This window comes from Cibotium barometz, chromosome 1 (assembly GCF_041138505.1).
Source record: "Cibotium barometz isolate CiBa-2024 chromosome 1, ASM4113850v1, whole genome shotgun sequence".
In the NCBI taxonomy this organism is placed as follows: Eukaryota; Viridiplantae; Streptophyta; class Polypodiopsida; order Cyatheales; family Cibotiaceae; genus Cibotium; species Cibotium barometz.
The window spans coordinates 60,170,269-60,191,647 of NC_141046.1; the positions used below are offsets into that span (position 1 = coordinate 60,170,269).

At 41.1% G+C, this 21,379-nt stretch overlaps 1 protein-coding gene across 1 annotated transcript; it reads left to right on the top strand.

Moving 5' to 3' along the window:
• The first annotated feature begins 17,885 nt into the window (after positions 1 to 17,885).
• LOC147642257 (uncharacterized) lies at positions 17,886 to 21,144 on the top strand. The gene is made up of 5 exons (XM_086804451.1): positions 17,886 to 18,398; positions 18,829 to 19,647; positions 19,900 to 20,035; positions 20,218 to 20,425; positions 20,592 to 21,144. Exons 2-5 carry the CDS (start codon positions 18,843 to 18,845, stop codon positions 20,895 to 20,897), a joined length of 1,455 nt encoding a protein of 484 aa, XP_086660577.1. The 5' UTR covers positions 17,886 to 18,398; positions 18,829 to 18,842; the 3' UTR covers positions 20,898 to 21,144.
• Positions 21,145 to 21,379: the final 235 nt, after the last annotated feature.

Genomic DNA, 21,379 nt, shown 5'->3' on the forward strand with positions numbered 1-21,379 from the left:
ACAAAGAGCTAGAGCTGCTAATCTCACCTCGACAAGGTAACCAATCCTCTTCACCCACCCTAACCCCTGCTTACCGACAAAGACAAAACCGTACCACCTCAAAAGTGACCCTTCCTTTACCAAGATCTCCCATCCAACCGTTCACTTGTCAACCCATGACTGTTCACTCCTACTCTACAAACCCATGGCCATTTACTTGTCAATCCATGGCCGTTCACTCATGCTCTACAAACCCATGGCCGTTCACTTGTCAATCCATAGTGTTCACTCGCTATTCGCTTGTCAATCCATGATGTTCACTCATGCAAACCCATGACCGTTCACTTGTCAATCCACAACCGTTCACTCATGCAAATCCACAACCGTTCACTTATCAACCCAAGGCCCCTTTACACAATTTATACCATCCTCTTGAGGTACAACATGAAATGTAAGTGCGAGACTTGATTGCCTTGCACACGTCTAAAGTCGTGCTTTGGGCAGACATTGCTTATCTTAAGTGACCAAAAGCTTGTTCTTCATGTCCATGGCCACTCTTTGTTGACTACAAGTGTGCCTCCCCTTGTTGTGGCTCTTCCAGAAGCCAGATGCATCCTAATAGCTCTTTGTCGATGACGGCTCGTCCCTAATTTGCTGTGGATAATGTCTTCAAGTTTGTGTTTCTAAAGGTTCTTGCTAACCCAAGAGGTTCTTGAGGGTCAACAAAAGGCCTTACATGAGATACGCAAGGCTAGTTCATGATTTGAAAACCAATCACATTTATATATACAAGGGTAACCAATCCTTGAAAATAAACATAAAAACTGGGAAGACTCATCCTAGGGTCGAGGCATTCTCACTAATGACTCTTACATAACTACTTGGACCCCTTTAGTCACGCATGCGACATAGAAGCTCACAGCATGTCAATATATCCATAGGGCTTGTAAAAGAAGATGCTAGATGGCGAAGATAAGGACTAAGAATATGAGCCCCTCTCGGAGCCTGCCGCTCAAGGATTAGATTCACGTTGGCCAACCATGGACACTCTTCCACATAAGCTTGGGATAAGGTTCCCACAATTGGACAGTGTTAAAATCACATCCCACATTTGAAACAAAAACCAACGACAGTAGAACCCACTCGCCTTGAGCTAGAGTTCCCCCAGAAAGACCACCTAGTTGCATGGCCTACCTTGACACCGGGGCTAGCCACCCACAACATGTTGTCATAGGTGACATGGACCTCATTAGGCCACCCACCTTGCTACATGGCTTGCCTTGGTTGACATTGGAGCTAGCTACAACATCTTATCTTGGGAGACTTGGACCCCACCCACTCCTTGCACCATCCACATCAACCATTACTGTGGTAAACAATTCCCAATCCATGACCATTGATTGTTTTGAAACCGAATTTATACTGGAACTAAACATGTGTCTTGCAAGTTTTATGTGACCCCTATAGGTACAATGAAAGAGAGTATCATCCTCGAGAGGGGATGGATTGCAACCACCACTAATTGTTTAATCAACCTGTAACACTCATAGGATAGTAAATGTACCCTTGGTGGATGAAGGTTCACCGAACCTATCAACATCCCAAGCCTCATCCTCCACTTAGAAGCCATCACCTCAAGTAACCCCTAACACTCAAAAACCCTCTTGTCTCATCGTTAACCACCCCCTCAAACCATTATGAAAATCCAAAACCTTGCCAACGAAGACAAGGCCACCCCTCAAACCTTAACATCAACAACCCTTCATAGAGGTCACCAAGAAGGAGTGGGTACCCAACAGTATCATGGCTAGCCAAGGAAAGTACGATGCCCATGCAAAGACTTGGTAGCCCACCACCATTTAGCCATAAGCTTACCCATGAGTGGAGAGTAGGAGTCCCAATCAACAGAGTTTTACTTGCACCATGAGCCCCAAAGATGTTTGAAGCTCAAGGCTTCTACACGAAGACAAAGTGAGTTAGGTGGTAGCCTTGAACCCTAGTTCAAGCCCAATAATCGATATTCCCTTTGGTCCTAACCAAGCTGTTAGAAGTGTATGACTTATATGAAGGGAACCCCTACATTTGGGTTCCAAAGTTAAGAAAAATCACACCACAAGCCTTTGCAACCACACATCAAATGTCTGGGACTCAAAACCAAAATCCATGACTTTAATGCTAACCCCAAAGCTTCAGCAAAAATGGATAGCAGTGGGTTCCTCCATGACTCATGTGCCGACACCACCTTCAGAGAAATCGAAGGAGTCCGTGGATGCCAAGTAGCAAGAGGCAATACCTTAGCATGTGTAGTGGCTTTACCCATTAGAATTCCCATCAAAGAAGAGCCACTCATGGTGCCAAACCCCAAAGAGAGCCATGCACACACTTCCATGGCACTGCCAAGCAACCCCAAGGCTTAAAGACATCACCACGATTCCCTACAACACCCATGTGTGCCACATTACAACACCAACTAGAAAGACAAAGCTTAATCAAGTGCACCAGCAAAGAAGCCATCTCAAGTGATGCCAAAGCTCTCATCATGGATGGGCAAGCAATTCTCTACCTTCGATCATCAGTGAGACCACTTATAAGCCGAAACCTTAACACCCCGTTAAATATATATGTGTGTGTAATGTAGCGATAATGTAGCACTTCCTATTAATTATACATACACTCAGGAATGATTAAAAATTTGAAACCCAAAACAAAACTAAAAACATGCACATGCACCTACGTACACACATCACATACACACACCCCATGCCTACACGTGCACACTCTCTACATAAACACATGTACCCGCAATCACATGCATGTGCACCCACGTGTATATGCACCCCCTACACACACAAACACATACATATACAGAAAAAAACCAATAAGTGTTTAACATGATTACACAATAATAATATTATTTACAATAATGATGTCATGAATTAAAGGAGACTGTGTCTCAAACACTGAAACATGTGTCGTAAAGCTTAAATTGTAAGACATTTGAGAGGGTAGATCATGTTACCTGCATTCATCCAAACAAACAAACATATTGTTAGCCTGTATGTGTATTACAAGTGTCCTAAGACCTACCACATGCTATAGATGTCACTCAAAGAACCCCATATTTAAGCTATAGTTGGGTCAATTAATCTATTTCCAGTTTTTAAGTTAAACTTTAGGAGTGAGTCCCTATGTGTGTCTGTAAATTTCTAAATTGATAACCAGTCTTTTAGCATAACTAGTACATAACCTAGACAATATATATGTAGTGATGACTAGTACAGATAACCCAGCCAATATATATGTAGTGATGTATTTCAACCAATCATGTTTCTTGTAAACATCCTCTAATCAGAGAATGTAAAAATAAATAGATTGTAGAATAGTCCCCATAGTGGGTAAACCAATAGACCTTGCATGTTATGCCATGGCTAAATAGAACATGCTAACATGTATCATCTATTTTGTTGCTAGTCACCTAATGAATGTTCATCTTATTAGTCTTTAGCCAGCAAAAAACATCATCAAAAGTAAAAGGCAAGTGGAGTGAATCCCTATACTAGGCCATAGAATCAGGGCCGGGATTTTAAGCCAAAAAAACCTGAAACAGGGGGAAGACCCTTATAGTAGATGCCACCATTAGTAATAAACAGATGATTAGCATGCAGCCAAGCCTTCAGGGGATCAAGTGACTCGTAATAAATACCGTGTAAATGAATGTAGACATTCCAAAGAGATAGATGCCCATTTAATACCATAGTGGACCTTAGCAATAGACCCAACCTTTATGTACTAGGTCTAATATGCTTGTCAATGGCACCTCATGATCATCTAGCCAAAGAACTCATTACAATATTCCCTAGCCTGTATAGTTAGCAAATCATTGAAAGAAAATGTGTAAACCCCCGAACACCTCATAAATGGGTTCAGCAATTAGAGAGAATTATCAATAGAGCTATTGGGTTTAGTCAAATTGTCAAAGGTGGAGACAAAGCAACGCCTCATGGGGAAGTCAAAATCTTCAATACAAGGTTCAGATTCTTTATTACTAGAGAGATAGATTTTAAAACCTGAAGGGATTGCCTAGGAGCTGAAAACTATTAACTCATCATAACCCTAAATAAAATTATATACCAGGATGTAGATCTCAAAAGCCAGCTTAATTCACAGTTTGAGATTAGCACAATACAACCTATCTAACTTGTCCCCACCATCAGAGAGTAGTAAGCAGATCTTTAAAGTTCAAATGCTGATTTTATATTCATTAACTCATTGCCCCATGTGCCAAAATGCCAAACACCCATCTAAAGCCCTCAGTAGAGGTTACCCGATCAACAAAATTGTGATTTTTAATTATCTAATCTCTATGTTTGGATGTCGTATCCAAAAAAATTAAGAGCTCAATTGGGTATGTCAATCAGTTTGCAATATTTAGTCATAAGACAGACTATGTGTCTAGACCAAAATACCCAAATATGGTGTGAAGTTTCTAAATACACGGGATAAAATACTAGATTTCATAACAGAAAGACACACAAAGTAAGTCCAAGCAAATTGCAAAAATACATATCTTCAGAATACCGTAAAGCTCCGTTTCATACCAGATGTTAAAAATCCTTTGCATGATATGCATGTGCATTATAAGGGCTAACAGTTGCAATATTGAGAGAAGCAAGAACTTAATCTATTACCAAAGTCTATATGGGGCATGCAACAGCAAGATGCGTATGCTCTAGAATAACAGAGCGTCAGTACCCGATAATCCTTTAGATGGGATTCAAAGAATCATTATCCCATGAAATAAGAAACCGCCGTCAGTAGCTAAGAGAGTGCAACAAACCCATGGCATAGTTGTGAGTACCTGAGAGGATGAGCTCCTACCTGAAGCAAGCATGATTGATATCGCTGAAAAGACCTATGATACACTACAGAGGCTAAGTGAGTTTGTGTAACTCACCCATATGATGTCCTTTTTTATAATTGAGGTTGATGCCAGCTACTACCGTTATGAGCCTTCGTGAAGAATCTGTATGAGATTTTGTTCAGAGCGACCTTCCACATGCAGTCATAGTAGGTAGCCAGTGCGATAGCCAAAGGTAACCAGTGCAATTATACCCATTTATGGTGATAAAGCCAAAAGTTATAAGGCCTAATTTAAAGCCATTGATAACAATTATCCCAAAAAAATGTTGAGTTGGTTTTGTTAAATAAAATACATGAGCGGGTGCGTGCGCATGTTTGTGTGTGTGTGTGTGTGACCACCCATACCCAAGCACCATACTCACAAATACTGAGGCAATAGGCCCCATGAGTATGGGGGCCTACTACCTCAATAAATTGTTAAGTAGAGATGGGTTGAATTTAATCCCAAGCCATTTTTTTGCAAGCCAAACTATCAACAAGAATCCTAAGAACCTCAACTTTTTTGAAGCCATTGTTACAAAACTTATTGATCAATTTAGAAACATCCTAAAAGGAAACAAAAGGGTTAGCTGAAGAGTGCATTACCAGGTGAAAAGGACCTAGAATGGTGTTTAAGTCTTGAGTAAAGGGACGATTACTTTTCCTCTTTACAAATTCAGAAGGTATAATTGGTAGTTTTTCCCGTTCCAAGTGCATCAAGTAACAAATTCACCAATGAAAGGGCTTATAAGAGAAAATTCAATATTCAGATAGTTAGTCTTGGTGATAAAGGAGGTTTCCTCAATGTTTAACCCATTTATCCAAGTAGGTTCGATTGAAATAAGGTCAATTGGGTAAATTTATTGGAGGAATGAAGCAAAATCAAGACAATTAAGATTAAGGATATCATCCATATATATAAAAGAGTGTTTAATGCTTTTTAGCATTGTTTTATGTGTGCTATCCGCATGAGAAGAAGAAAACAATATTAGAAATAAGCAAAATAGATATTACACATAATCGAGTAGAAGGAAAATCCTATGGGAATACCCTTCATTTGTTTAAACACTTAAGTGCTTAATTGAACAAAATTGCGATTAAAAAGCCAAAAAAGTAAATGTTGAATATGTCCTCTGTCTATTGTTATTGGAAATCCAGCTTATGGTTTTTTAACCCGTCCCACATTACCATGACTTAGAGAAACTTTAGAGAATCCATCCAACTTCCTTTTTTCACACACCATATTACATACCTTGTAAAGTATGTTCATAAGGTCAGCTTCCCCAATCAATGGGATATTTTCATAGCATTGTGTGATGTCTACATGTGAAAGATAGATTCTGGAAGGTTTAGAATTGCTTCAGTTGAGTTTCTTATGATCCAAAAAGGGTTAGAATGGATACCTAAAAAACTTTAAGTTCCTCCTGCTTCATCCCACAGATCGTATATGAAAGTCACAAAGAACCAAGTTAAGAACATTAGTGATGATTAAAGTAATTTCTATGAAGATACAATTAACAGCATTAGAAATCCATTTGAATCTATTCTTATGGATTTTAAAAGTAGGAACAAGCACCACTAATCTAGTATTAAGAAATTCAATATTCATTCTGCCAAGTTCTTCTTATATACCATTGGCAGTCTTGAAAAGATTGTCTGGAAGCCCATAGAATTCTTCTTCTGATACTCGTTTCTTCCGTGCCTCATAAGCAAGATGTCACAAATGATGGACACATTATTAGGTGCTTTATCAAGTCCTATCACCATGAATTTTTCTAGTAGTTGTGATGAATAATGCATACAATGAGGGTTAACCCAAGAATTCTTGTTTGAGAGCCATTTCTTAGAAACCCCTTTGATTTTTCTTCGTAAATATGTGGGGGACTACCGCAACAATATATTAAATTGTAAAGACTCAAGTTGGACTGTACTGGCAATGTTTGCCAGACAATCTAATAAGGCATTGATTGCCATATGTGGATTTAGAGGTTATACCGGGATGTGATTTAGCCCCTTTGCAAGTAAATTTCTAATAGTCAAATCTGAAATTATATTCAGATCCGCCGTGCATACATGTGAACCAAAATCAGTAAATTCTTTAGCAAAAGTCTTAAAATCAAAACAAAAACAGGGATTCTTTTCTTAAATCATGCTTGCAAAATAATTTCTTTAAACTTGCAGTGTACTTCCATCCGATTTTGACATTTTGTAAAACAACATGATTTCCTAAGACCAAATCAAAGGCTACTAGTAATACCTCCTTAGGTGAACCATATTCCAAAATTTTATTAATAAATATGCAGTGAAAGAAATTATCTTTTTGCACTTCATCATTGGTACAAAGAGTCCGTCTCCTAGTGGGACTTTTTGAAATCTATTAACATAAAATCAATAATTACAAGTCATGTAAGTTACGGACCAGGAAACCACGCCCACACTCCTTTGAAGTAAAGGATTTAGATTTACTTCTAGCAGAACTATAGCCAGAGGAGGGGGAGAGAAAATAAGTAAAAGTGCTGGGAGTGCCAAAGGATATGTTGGGTTTCTTTCTCAAGGGAGAGGAAGATGATTCAATATCTATGCAAGGGTTCAACATAGAATGTATAAGCTTAATGCCTTTAAATTATCCATAGCTAGTAAGTATGGTACCTGGCTCTGTACCTTTGAGTTCAATGAGCACATCCAGCATAATTTGTCTAAACTGTAAAAAGGCAATTTGTGCCAAAACCAAGCTCTTGGCTTGTCCACCAAGCCAAGAACATAGAAGCGAAAGATGGAAAACCACTGGATTTGTTGGAATTAGGGTTGCAGGAAAGCACATAAAGCTTGGAGAAGAAGAAGCAAGAATGCACACAACACAAAGTGTATTAGATTGTGTCAATGTACAAAGATAAGTTAGCCCTAGAAGGATGGGCGTATATACAAGCCGGGGGAAAAAACCTCCTAAAGAGGGAAAAAGTGCCCCGGCGGTCCTAAGTGTGTTCACACACATCACTGCCTATATATATATGGCAACAAATCCCCCCTGGGAGTGATGGTGTGAACGAGAGCTGGCACTCATGTATAGGGGAGTGCCATGCCCGAAGTACATCAGTCCACAAAGGGAAGCAAGCCCAAAGCTTTGCGGAAAGCTTCGAACTTCTCACGAGGAAGCGCCTTTGTGAAAAGATCGGCGAGGTTGTCCTGTGTTGGCACATAGGCCAAGCTGATCTCTCCTGCTGAGAGTCTCTCCCTGACATAGTGATAATGCACCTCAATGTGCTTTGTGCGAGCATGAAAAACTGGGTTTCTCGCAACTGCCAATGCACTCTGACTGTCAGTGAAGATAGAGGTGGCAGACTCCTGTCCAACACCCAAGTCAGCCATAAGCCGTCTGAGCCACACACACTCAACCGTAGCTGTGAAAGCTGCCCTGTACTCAGCTTCACAACTAGAAGTGGCCACAGTAGGTTGCTTCTTGCTCAACCAAGATATGCATGAGCTACCGAGCATGAAACAAAAACCACTTGTGGACACTCTTGTGTCATAGCAACCAGCCCAATCTGAGTCCGAAAAAGCATGTAAATCTGGCGGCAACGATCCCCCCTTGGGATAAAACAACCCAAGATGTATGGTGCCACTCAAGTAGCGAAAGATGCGTTTAACTGCCTTCCAATGCTGAGACCCTGGGCTATGCATAAACCTGCTCACCTGTGAGACTGCAAACTGAATGTCCGGCCTCGTAATGCATACATAAATGAGGCAACCAACAGCTGTCTGATAGAGTGTGACATCAAAGTGATCTCCAGCATCATGAAGACTCAACTTCAAACCTGTCTCCATTGGAGTAGCAATAGGCTTGCAGTCTTCAAGGCCAAATCTCCGCAACAATGTCTCAATATACTTTGTCTGACACAAAGCAATACCTCCATCACACTGCTTAAATTGTATCCCCAAATAATGATGCAAATGCCCCAAATCTGACATCTCAAAAGAGGCATTCAAATCAGCCTTAAAATCAGCAATATGACTCTCATTTGGTCCTGTGAGCAGCATGTCATCGACATAGAGAGCAATGATTAGATGTACACCATCCACACGTTTAACATACAAAGTGCTTTCTGTTGGACTATTCTAAAACCCATGTGCAGTCAAATATGCATGTATTTTTTCATACCAAGCTCGTGGAGCTTGCTTTAAACCATATAAAGCCTTTTTTAACCTGCACACTTTGTTTTCCTGCCCTCTTTGAACAAAACCACGAGGCTGCGATACATACACCTCCTCATGCAAATCTCCATTTAAGAACGCAGTCTTTATGTCCAGCTGATGTACATTCCAACCATTATGAGCTGCCAATGCACAAATGCTACGAATGGTAGTCATACGACAAGTGGGAGCAAAGGTCTCATCAAAATCAATGCCCTTTTCTTGAGCATAACCCTTTGCAACAAGTCTAGCCTTATAGCGATCAACACTGCCATCTGGCTTTCGTTTCAACTTAAAAACCCACTTACATCCAATGGCCTTTTTACCAATAGGCAAATCACACAAAGACCATGTACCATTCTTCATTATAGCATCATATTCACTTTGCATTGCAGCCAACCAATTTTCTGAATTTTGTGCCTCATCAAATGAAAGAGGTTCTTCCTCTTCACACATACTAGACACAGCCAAAGCATAACAATCTGATGCATAAGAGGCATGCTGAAAACCTGAACGAGTACGACTAGGCATAGGTGCATCAATCTTACTATCACGCAAGGTTTGCACCAGCCATTTAGGCATACCTCTAGCCTGCTCATTTTCAGCCCTATCCTCATGAATTACATCCTGTAAATCTGCATCAGAAATAGGCTGATCTATGATGTCGTTTGAAATCTGCATAGGCTGAATATTTGCCTCATTAGGACTTACATTTGAATTCCCACCTGTAAACAGAGGCAACAATGTATCAAATACATCCCGTGAGCTCACACCTGTCTCTTTGGTACATGATAACAAAGGCTGCACAGCATCTTCTACAAAAACAACATCTCGACTAATCAAGATACGCTTTGACTGTGGATGATACAATCTGTAACCTTTGCTTTCAGCACTGTAACCAACAAAAATGCATTTGACAGCCTTATCATCCAATTTTCTGCGTTGTTGCACAGGCACTAAAGCATAGGCCAAGCAACCAAAGACACGCAAGTGACCAATAGAAGGCTTCCTGCCATGCCAAGCTTCATATGGAGTAATAGACTGCAAGGCCTTAGTGGGACACCTGTTGAGTACATATGCAGCACACATGACAGCCTCAAGCCAAAACGCATGTGGCAAAGCTTGGCTCTTGACCATACATCGTGCCATCTCCATAAGTGACCTGTTTTTCCTCTCAGCAACACCATTTTGCTGAGGGGTATATGGCACTGTACATTGGTGTTTTATCCCACGACTAGCCAGAAATGCATCAAACTCTTTAGACATGTACTCCCCCCCTCGATCAGTACGGAGGGTGCCCACAGTACAATTGGATACATTTTCAACCATAAGAAAAAACTGTTTGAAGCACAATAACACTTCGGACTTTGCCTTCAGTGGATATACCCATGCATGCCTTGAGTAATCATCAATGAAAGTCACGAAGTACAAGTGTTTACCAAATGACGGAGTTTGCATAGGCCCACATACATCACTATGTACAAGCTGCAATTTGCGAGTGGCCCGCACAGAACCATCCTTTGGAAACGCAGAACGCTGCATTTTGCCCAAAATACAGCCTTCACAAACATGTTTCAATGGTGCCTCAAGAGGGGGCAATGAAGCAACCATATCAAATTTCTGCAAACGCAGCAAACTAGCAAAGTTCAGATGACCAAAACGAGCATGCCATAGTTTTGCATCTGAAACTGCCTTTTCATCAGAAACTGCATTTGCTGAATCTTCCACACACTTGTCATAAGAATTGAGCCTATACAGCCCACGAAACAAGGTTCCAGATGCAATAATCGTATCACCAAAAGTCAAATCATGAACAGTACATCTGTCATCCACAAATTTGACTACAAATCCAAGTCTAGCAAGCGCAGAGACAGACAATAGATTCTTCTTTATCCCTGGCACATACAAAGCATCTGAAAGTGTGAAAGCGCTGCCATTTGCAGCAGTAAGCATAATTTTACCAACGCCCTTCACTGGGTAAGAAGCATTATTGGCACATGTGACAGTATTCCCATTAGGGACAGCCTCAAGAGAAGTGAACATATCACGATGCGAGGTAATGTGCTTTGTAGCACCACTGTCAAAGTACCAAACATGAGAGTCAACAGAAACTGCCAAACATGCATCATGTACAGATGGGTCATACTGGCAATACACGCTAAACGCCCATTCTGTATCCTGCACAACATTTGCAGAATCTGCATTTGTAGAAGCATCCGCTATTGTGGCTGCATTTGACTCTTTCTTCTTTGCCTCTTTAGCCTTTAGCTTAGGGCAATTCTTAATGACATGATCATTTGCCTTACAATAGTTGCACCTGGTCTTTTTCTTGCCTTTATCAAGAGCCTTCTCAGACTTATTGTTACTACCTGTGGAAGGAGAAGAAGTTGCAGACCTACTAATAGGAGAAGAAACAGTGAAAGGGGCTGCCTTACCACTTCTTCTCTGCTACTGGGCAGCAATAAATGCTTGATCAACTGCACGCTGCCTGGCCCTGTTTTGCCTGGACTGTGCTTCTTGCAAGAGCTTGTTGACTAAAGTATCATACTTGACAGCATCAGGTCTGTCCTCATTAAGAAGTCTCCATGTGGAAGCAAAAGTCTGATATGTCTCAGGTAAAGCATCAAGAACAGTCTGCACAAGAGAATGATCAGGAATAATCTCACCTGCAGAAATCAACTGTTCTTTGAGATCTTTAATCTCAGCAAGAAAAACATTCATGTCATCATCTTCTTGCATAATCTTCAATTCTAGCTCTTTACGCAGGTAAGCGATTTTTGCCTCGTTACGACCTGCATACAAACCAGCTAGAATATCCCAAGCCTGTTTTGCTGTTTTAGCTGAACGAATATGTGGGGTGATGTTACGTTTGACAGAAAGTGCAATCAAGGCATGAGCCTGCGCATCTTTACCATCCCAACGAGCTTGTTCAGCAGTGGGTAAAACAGCACCAACAGTAGAGCTGCTAGAACCTGCAACATCCTCAACAGATCCTACATCCACAGAACCTGGACGTACATCAATACCCTGCACAATGTTCCACACTCCTTTTGCAACCAAAACATGCTGCATCATGTATGCCCAAAGTGGGTAGTTGCTGTCTCCATCCAGTTTGTCTTCAGCAGACAACATGCGAAATACATCATTGCTGTTATCAGACATGGCCACTGACTGAAACTGATGCAAAAGCTGCCTGTAATGAAGCAAAGACTGAATAGAAAACAACTCGTGCTATGTAGCACGGTCCACAATAGAGTACGTATGCGTGTTTTGCAGAAAATTGCACTGTCGAAATTTCTGCAGAAAATGACGAAAACACCTGTGCAGAACTTGAAATGCGAAAACGGAGCCCGAGACGACCTCAGATGCAAATTCTGAGAACGCTAAGCCATACGGGCTTATTTGCAGAGTATAGGGACCTGCAAGCGCTCGTGAAAACTCACCTCAATCGGAGAACGTGAGTCGGAGGGTGCTGACGGTGTAGCCCTGGGAGCCGATGCCTGCTCTGATACCAATTGTTGGAATTAGGGTTGCAGGAAAGCACACAAAGCTTGGAGAAGAAGAAGCAAGAATGCACACAACACAAAGTGTATTAGATTGTGTCAATGTACAAAGATAAGTTAGCCCTAGAAGGATGGGCGTATATACAAGCCGGGGGAAAAAACCTCCTAAAGAGGGAAAAAGTGCCCCGGCGGTCCTAAGTGTGTTCACACACATCACTGCCTATATATATATGGCAACAGGATTATCTGGAAATAAATCCTCTAAGTGATTCAAAACAAACCATATGGCATGGTCAAACCATATGACACTGGAGTCACAAGGGAAATTAGGATCCATAAATTTGTAGGGACACTTTAGATAGGGTCCGTAAATATTCCAAATAGTTTCTAAGTAATAATCTGCATTGGCTTTGGTAAAGTTCATAGTACCTTTTATTCTGCCACCATTGACGCCAACTGCTGGCGACGATGAGCATTTAGAAGGGTCCTAGAAGCTCATAGAGAAAGGTGATTTCAGCAGCTCTCCCCTTTCCATATATTAAACTCCTTTGATCGCATGGTTTTTGCATTCTTCGAGAGTGGACACCGGTAGATTAGCAAGGTAAATCCAAGTTTCTGCTTGGATACGTGCAAGAAACCCCTTATTTGCTAGAGTCCAAAGACGATGTGAAACCCCAGTCGCTTCTACCTTCACATGATGAATACGTAGGAATGGGTAGACTTTAGACACCTTTGGTACCAGTTCTAGCAACCGGGAATCAGACATGGTGCACATGTCTATTTGGAATGACTTGATCCCTGCTAATAATGTTACCCATTAAGGGAACATTTGGTGTGGAGGGAGCTGCTAGTAAAGGAAGGATCCAAACCACATTACTTTTTGAGAAAATTAGAAATGTCAGCACCAACTAGCAAAAGATGTGAGATCTGAGTGGTAGGCCCTTGTAAGCATAGGAATTTGCAAAAGTAGGTCTATAATGGTTCGATTGCCTTCCTCCTTATTCGTGTCTAGAGTTGCCAAAACCCGAACCTAGTCATTGAACGAAAGAAATTGCAAAATGGACCCTAAAGGGAAAGCCTCGGAATTGATGGAGGACAGAATTTTGTTCTAAGCTTCTTCATCATTTATACAAGTGAGAACATGTTGGCATGCTTTTGAGGGAGTATGTTCCAAGGGTATTTCAACCCCTCTAAGAAGTGGTAGTATCTATAACAAAAAAACCCCCATCAATGTTTAAAATGAAAATGGAATGAGATTAAGACTTCCTTCAACCAGCAAGCAAAGCATTATTGTTGTGAGCCATAATCTCAACCTAAGTGTTAAGCCACCTACTTAAAAACTATTGGCCCTAGAGAATTATGATAGTGAGGGAAGCTAAACTCCGAAGTCAAAAAGTCTCAAGCCAGAGGTCCTGTATATCCTTTTTGTGAAAAAAATGTATACACTACAGCTAGTGTGTGTGTTTTCTATCTACATTTAATAACATATCCACAGCCAAAAAAAAAAGTTTGAGAACCCAAACAATCTTGATAAATGAAGTATTTAATATGATTACACAATAATAATATTGTTTACTAATCATGTCATGAATTAAAGGAGACTGTGTCTCAAACAGTGAAACATGTGTCATAAAGCTTAAACTGCAAGGCATTTGAGAGGGTATATCCTACTACCTACATCCATCCAAACATACAAACAGATTGTTAGCCTGTATGTGTATTATAAGTGTCCTAAAACCTACCACATGTTATAGATGTCATTCAAAGAACCCCATATTTAAGCTATAGTTGGGTCAATTAATCTATTTTAGTTTTTAAGTTAAACTTTAAGAGTCAGTCCCTGTGTGTGTCTATTAATTTCCAAATTGATAACCAGTCTTTTAGCATAACTAGTACAAATAACCTATCCAATATATATGTATGATGTATTTCAACCAATCATGTATCTTGTAAACATCCTCTAATCAAAGAATGTAAAAACAAATAGATTGCAAAATAGGGGAAGTCAAAATCTTCAATATACAGTTCGGTTTCTTTATTATTAGAGAGAGATTTTAAAACTTGAGGGGAATGCCTTATGAGATAAAAACTATTAACTCAACATAACCCTGAATTAGATTATATACCAAGATGTACATCTCAAAAGCCAGCTTAATTCACAGTTTGAGATTAGCACAGTACACCCTATTTGACTTGTCCCCATCAGACAGTAGTATCCATATCTTTAAAGTTAAAATGCTGATTTTATATTCATTAACTCATGTGCCCCATGTGCCAAAACGCCGGACACCATCTAAATCCATCAGCAACAAAGGTTACTCGATCAACAAAATTGTGATTTTTTATTATCTAATCTCTATGTGTGGATGTCGTATCCAAAAAAGTTAAGAGCTGAATTGGGCATGTCAATCAGTCTCTTCACTATCTAGTCATAAGACAGACCATGTGTCTAGACCAAAATACCCAAATATGGTGTGAAGTTTCCAAATACACAGGACGAAATACTAGATTTCAGAACAGAAAGACACACACAGTAAGTCTAAGCAAATTGCAGAAATACATGTCTTTAGAATATCGTAAATAGCAGATGTTAAAAATCCTTTGCATGACATGCATGTGCATTATAAGGGCTAATAGGCGCAATATTCAAAGAAGCAAGAACTTAATCTATTACCAGAGTCTATATGGGGCTTGTAACAGCAATATGCGTATGCCCTAGGATAACAGAGCATTAGTACCCGATAATCCTTTAGATGGGATTTAAATAATCATTATCCCATGAAATAAGAAACCGCCGTTTGCGGTAGCTAAGAGAGTGCAAGAAACCCATGGCATAGTTGTGAGAAGCTGAGAGGATAAGCTCCTAGCACGATTGACATCGCCGAAAAGACCTATAATACACTACACAGGTTAAGTGAGTTTGTGTAACTCACCCGTATGATGTCCTTTTTTATAATCGAGGCTAAGCAGAGGATGCCAGTAGCTACCACCACCATGAGCCTTCATGAAGAATCTATGTGAGATTTTGTGCAGAGCGACCTTCCACGTGCAGCTAGAGGTAACTAGTGTGATTACGCCCATTTATGATGATAAAGCCAAAAGTTATAATGCCTAGTTTTAAAGTCATTGATAACAGTTATCCCCCTAAAAACTGTTGAGTTGGTTATGTTAAAGCCAAAAGTTATACTGCCTAATTTTAAAGTCATTGATAACAGTTATCCCCCTAAAAACTGTTGAGTTGGTTATGTTAAATAGACTACATAAGCTTGTGTGTGTGTGTGTGTGTGTGTGTGTGTGTGTGTAGTGTGTGTGTGTGTGTGTGTGTGTACATATATATATATGTACACACACACACACACACACACACTACATATCTATATATATACATACATATATATATGTACACACACACACACACACACACACACACACACACATATACATATGTATGTATGTCAACTCTATAATCTTAACACAACCTAGTTTGCAACAAGCAAGAAAGATTATTGAGAAAATAAGGAAGGCTATAGGTGAAGGCGTGGGGGTGTGGTTGTGTGGGCAGGGGGTGGTTGTGCACTGCCAAAGAGGGAGGGGGTCTACAGAGGTATTATTGATTAAATCTCTCACGATAGTGGGAAATTTAATCAATAGGTACTACACGATGTTTGTGTGAATATGTATTACATGATGTTTGGATGAATAGGTATTTTTTGTGTGAACATGTATTACACGATGTTTGGATGAATAGGTATTACATAATGTTTGGGCAATAGGTATTACACGATGTTTGTCTGAATAGGTATTACACAATTTTGATAAATACTAGTTGAATGTTGAAAAGACATTGTGTATTGATGCATAATTTCTATCCTTCATAAAACATAGGGACAATGTTCAATGCTATAAACATTGGTAGAAGACCATAGAAAACCTCCACGTCAAAAGATTTATCAATTTGCAACTAGTGTCAAATGCTAGTTACACACTAAACATTGGTAGAAGACCATAGAAAACCTCCACGTCAAAAGATTTATCAATTTGCAACTAGTGTCAAATGCTAGTTACACACTTTTCTCAAGGCCTAGTTAATTGGGTGTTAGCCAACTTAGCCACATTACAGCCCGGGCTATAAAATACTTGTAAAATTTTAAAGTGCCTATCAAAATTTACACTAAAATACAAAAAAAGTTCCTATATTTCACCAAACCCGTCAATTTTGCAGGGCAAGGGTGCCCATAAAAAATCAAGCCTACTGCTACGTGATAATACTTGGAAGTTGGCATATGCATCATATCCAGAGTAGGAGGGGAAATGGTGAAAAGTTGCTCCAAAATGAATGTTTAGTACTAGTGGATTGGGCCTTGAGAACGACTGCTTACTTACTTGGAAGTTGGCATATGCGTCATATCCAGAGTAGGAGGGGAAATGGTGAAAAGTTGCTCCAAAATGAATGTTTAGTACTAGTGGATTGGGCCTTGAGAACGACTGCTTACTTATATGAAAGGCAACATCGTTGTAGAGAATAGCTCCACCACAATATTCCACACCATTCTCTCGTCTATTTAATTGTTTTTCCTTCACCATCACTTTCCATATGTTATCTCATGTATTTACATAGTATAATCCAATGTTCAAGAAAAACTTTTTGTTGAACCTTACATGATTACCTCAATCCTTCTCACTAGGAGGTATAGACGAGAAAGGTAAATTTGAACAAGCATTTTATTCATGATTTCATCGGATTATAAGTGTTTTTTGGAAGGTTTGAGAAAGTGATATTTTCCTCTCTCTGCAGTTGCAAGAGTATTTTACTGAAAGTGGAAACTAGCACTAATGGGTGTAGCAAGTAGGGTTGAAATTGGGTATTTCGGGAAACCAGCACCAAGGGGTGTAGCAAGCAGGGTAGAACATGGGAGGAAGTTGAACACCCTGACGTGCCTCAGCACACCTAGACTTGCCTTAGCACTATATGGAAGCCTGATTTGGGTGCTTTCAAGTAGAAATCAGACACCCTAATCTTGGGTGCTTTCATGTAGAAATCAAACACCCTAATTTAGGTTAAAGAGGGCTCTCGAGTCTCAATCTGGAAAGGAATTTCCATAAGTTGAATCAGAGCGATGGGTTAAAGAGGACTCTCAATTTGAAAAGGGATTTTCATGAGTTGGAGTTTGAAAGAGAATCCATCTTTCTTCAAGCCAGGCCCAAAGGGTAGATTGAGGCAGCTTTCAACATCTTTTATGTATGTCCGTCCTTGGAGTGTGTACAGAGACTAGTAAGGATACACCTACTAAATAACAAGTAAGGATCCAACAACCACTCACTGCTGGGGCATTGAATGAGGAGCGTGTTTTTGTCAGGGGTAGAAGCACAAGAAAAAGCAGAGCAGCGGCAGCCGTTTGGCCCATACGGATGGGTGATTGCTTGCCAGTGATGGAAGAAGAAGGCAGCATTGATCTCACAAATAATGAAGTGTCAATACAGAGAGAAAGAGACAGAGAGAGAGACAGAGCGGTGTGTGCACTGTTGGGGGTCGCGTCCCACTCCCCCGGGGCTCCCCATGGGCAATCTCTCCTGTCAAAGTTCCCACCGTCGTTGGACATCAACGGTGTTTGACTCTCTTCACCTGCTCAATTCAATGCGCCCTCCATGCCCCCCGAAACTTTCTCTCTGTGTAGACCCTTCCCTCTGCTTTCCCTGCTCTTATATATCTCTGCCTCTCCCTGCCCCTCCTCAACCAAATAACCCACCTTTTCTTTCACCTTACCCACTTCACAAGCAAGTTCTCCTGCCCTCAGTGCTGACCTCCCTAGCCCTGCCTGCTTCCTCAAGGTATACTCTGTCTCTTTGCTTTGTTGATCAGGGCTCTTGCCTCTTTGAGATTATCTGGGTAGGGCCTCGTTAGTGAGCTTCTTGCGTTTTCCTTATGGTTTCTGCTCCTCAGAAGTAGTCCGTCACTGTGGGTTCTTTAATTTTGGAGGATAATCCACTTCCACCCCGTTTTTGGAGAGGATGTACTTAGGGCTTCCTGTTTTTTTTGTGGTTTTCTTCGATGGTTTAGCGGATAGTTTTAGGGTTTTTTTTTTGCATGAAGGTTAGCATGGGTCTTCTTTTCTCTCTTAGCTGTGTTCCTTGTTATTTGGAGGTTTTCTGTCATCAAGGGTATCGTGGCGATGAAATTTTTTTTGAGGATTAAGGCAGCTTCTTGCCGAATGTGCAGTCATTGTCTGCTTTCTAAATCACCCGAGTGGCTCTTCTGCAGCCTAAAGCTCGGCAATGGCATCCGATCTGCCCTCCTACTCCAGAGTTCTCGGTGCAACTGAAGACAATTGGACTAAGAGCACCGCCGGAGGTACTGGAATAGTGGCATTTGGAGCTCTGTTCAACCGGTCGATTGATATTTACCACGTCACTGCAGCAGCTCAAGAGCTTCTCGACCGACATGCCCTCCTGCGAGCTCAGATAGTTGAGAATGCAAAGGCCAAGCTATGCCTGCAGGCCTCTGATTCGTGTTCTGCAGCACATTATGTGCAGGAGAAGGCATGGCCTTCTGTTGAAGAAGAAGACCATGTTGGGGTCATAACATTCCCGGGAGATCACCATGATAAGCATGGAAGCTTTGCCATGCACAAGCTTACCAATGAAGAGCTCAACTTGAACTTTCTTAACTCTGAGGGCAAGCCTTCTTCTCCGCTGAATGTTTTCCATGTGAATGTATATCCAAACAAAAGCAGGCACCAGACTGTGATTGTACTCAAACTTCACAGTGGTGCCCTGGATCGCCAATCCGGCTGTGTGATTGCACAGGAGTTCTTGTCTACATTGAATCTGGCCGTGGAGGGTAGGTTGTCTCCACACCAATCAAAGGATGTGAAATGTGAAGACTCTCTGCCTCTCCCTGTGGAAGACCTTATTCCCAAGGGCAAAGCCTCCAAGGGTTTCCTACAGAAAGGGGCGGACGCTGTGGGGTACGTTGTAAATTCAAAGAAGTATTCCCTGCTGCCATTTCAACCGAGTTTCAATGGTTCTGGCAAAACAACATTCCAATCCAATTTTGTGAGTGCGAGTCTTGGGAAACAGGGTAAGTTTCTCCCGAGACGAGTTATTTAAGCCTTTTGGGTTTCATCAGCTCGCCAGACAGTCTCACCTGTAGGGGGGGGGGTAGATTATTATACTGTCTGTGAGTGCATGCACACTCACACATGCAGAGAGGGAGCGAGGGTTTTGTTTGTCCCTTGAAGCTTGCACTAATGCAGAGAGAGAGAGAGAGAGAGAGAGAGAGAGAGAGAGAGAGCAAGCAGCAGTGTCTGACGTTACTTCGGCATGAGAGCAGGAACTGCATCTCTTTTTGCTGCCTGTGAGAAGGAGAAGACAACGTATGCTGCAGCTTTATCGGCAGCCTTCTTGAAGACTGTGGCTGCAATGAAGGAGCTGAAAGAGAAGAAGCAAGACGAGTTCTCCTACACTTGGTAGGCATGGGCCCTTCTAGCTAGCTGTATTCACAGCCATACTCTAAAGATGATGCGCTTCAAGTTTTTGGGCTTGAAACTGCGTCTAATGAGTTTTGTTTGAGCCGCTTTGTTTCGGGTATGCTAAGGTGAAAAGGCCTTGCTGTGCCATGAATTTTCTTTTGAATTGTGTCTTCTTGCAGTGTTATGGATTGCAGGGCCAAGCTGGAGCCCAAGCTTGGTGAATCGGTTCTTGGAAACTACTCCTTGGGGATCCCTCAGAACGAGAAAGTGAAGGATGGTGTTGAGTTTTGGGAGTTTGCTCGGCAGATTGCTGCCTCCATTGAAAAGGATGTTGGCAAAGCCAAGCAGTTCTCTGAGATGGCAGTGCTGGGAATGCTTTTCTCCCAGGTGGGTGCACTCTACTATTCAATAGAACTACCCTAGCTAGGCTTTCCTATGATCATGGATATATTTTGATGGCCAGAAAGCAACCTTGCCTGTGCAGTGTTACTGCATTTTACTTTCTGGAGATTTTTCAGTTACAGTGTTCTAATAGTGTGATTTGTCTTGGCAGGTCATGAAGCATCCATCTCTTACCCCCAGCTCATCACTAAGAACAGCTTTATTTACATTGTTTGTTGATCCTCCCATGGAGACACAATGGAAGGGAGTGGGGGACCTAGGGCTCGTGGGGACGCTCGGTCCATTCTCCTCGATGCACTTCGTGGGCCCTTGCTTCTGCTTGGGGGAGGCCCTCTTGGAAGGCCCAGAGCTCAGCCTCTCCTGCATATATCCCTCCCCACTCTATTCCGAGACTCAAATTCTTGGCATTCTCCAATCTGCTATTGACCTCCTCCATGAATCCAGCAGTCATTGCTAGATCTGGTATCAAGGTAAAACCCCTCCCCCTCACCCTGGCACAAATTTTGCCTCTTTCTATCTTTTGCCTATCTTTGCCTATGTTTCTACCCTGTCGTCCTAGCCTCTGGATGTTGCCTTTGTTGTTTTTTTTTCTTGTACTTACTGTAGAATGGAAAGCCATTCATGCAGTATCTAAAATTTTAAAAAGACGAGACATTGTTAATGGGAATTCTATAAGTATTACAAGAGCCTTTATTCTTGAGAAACACAATCTTTTAGAGTAGATTTAGAACCATTTTAAGTTGTGGAAATTGTAAACCATTTTGTTATTAGAGAGAATATTCACCAGTTAGTTTTAGTTTTAGTTCAAGTCAATAATAGCATTTAAAAATTTATTGAACATTTCAAATTGATTGCTAAAATTGACACTAGCAAAGGATTAAGGTTTTGAAAATCGACAGAGATGAGTATTGACTTAATAAGTTTTTGTGTTTATACTTA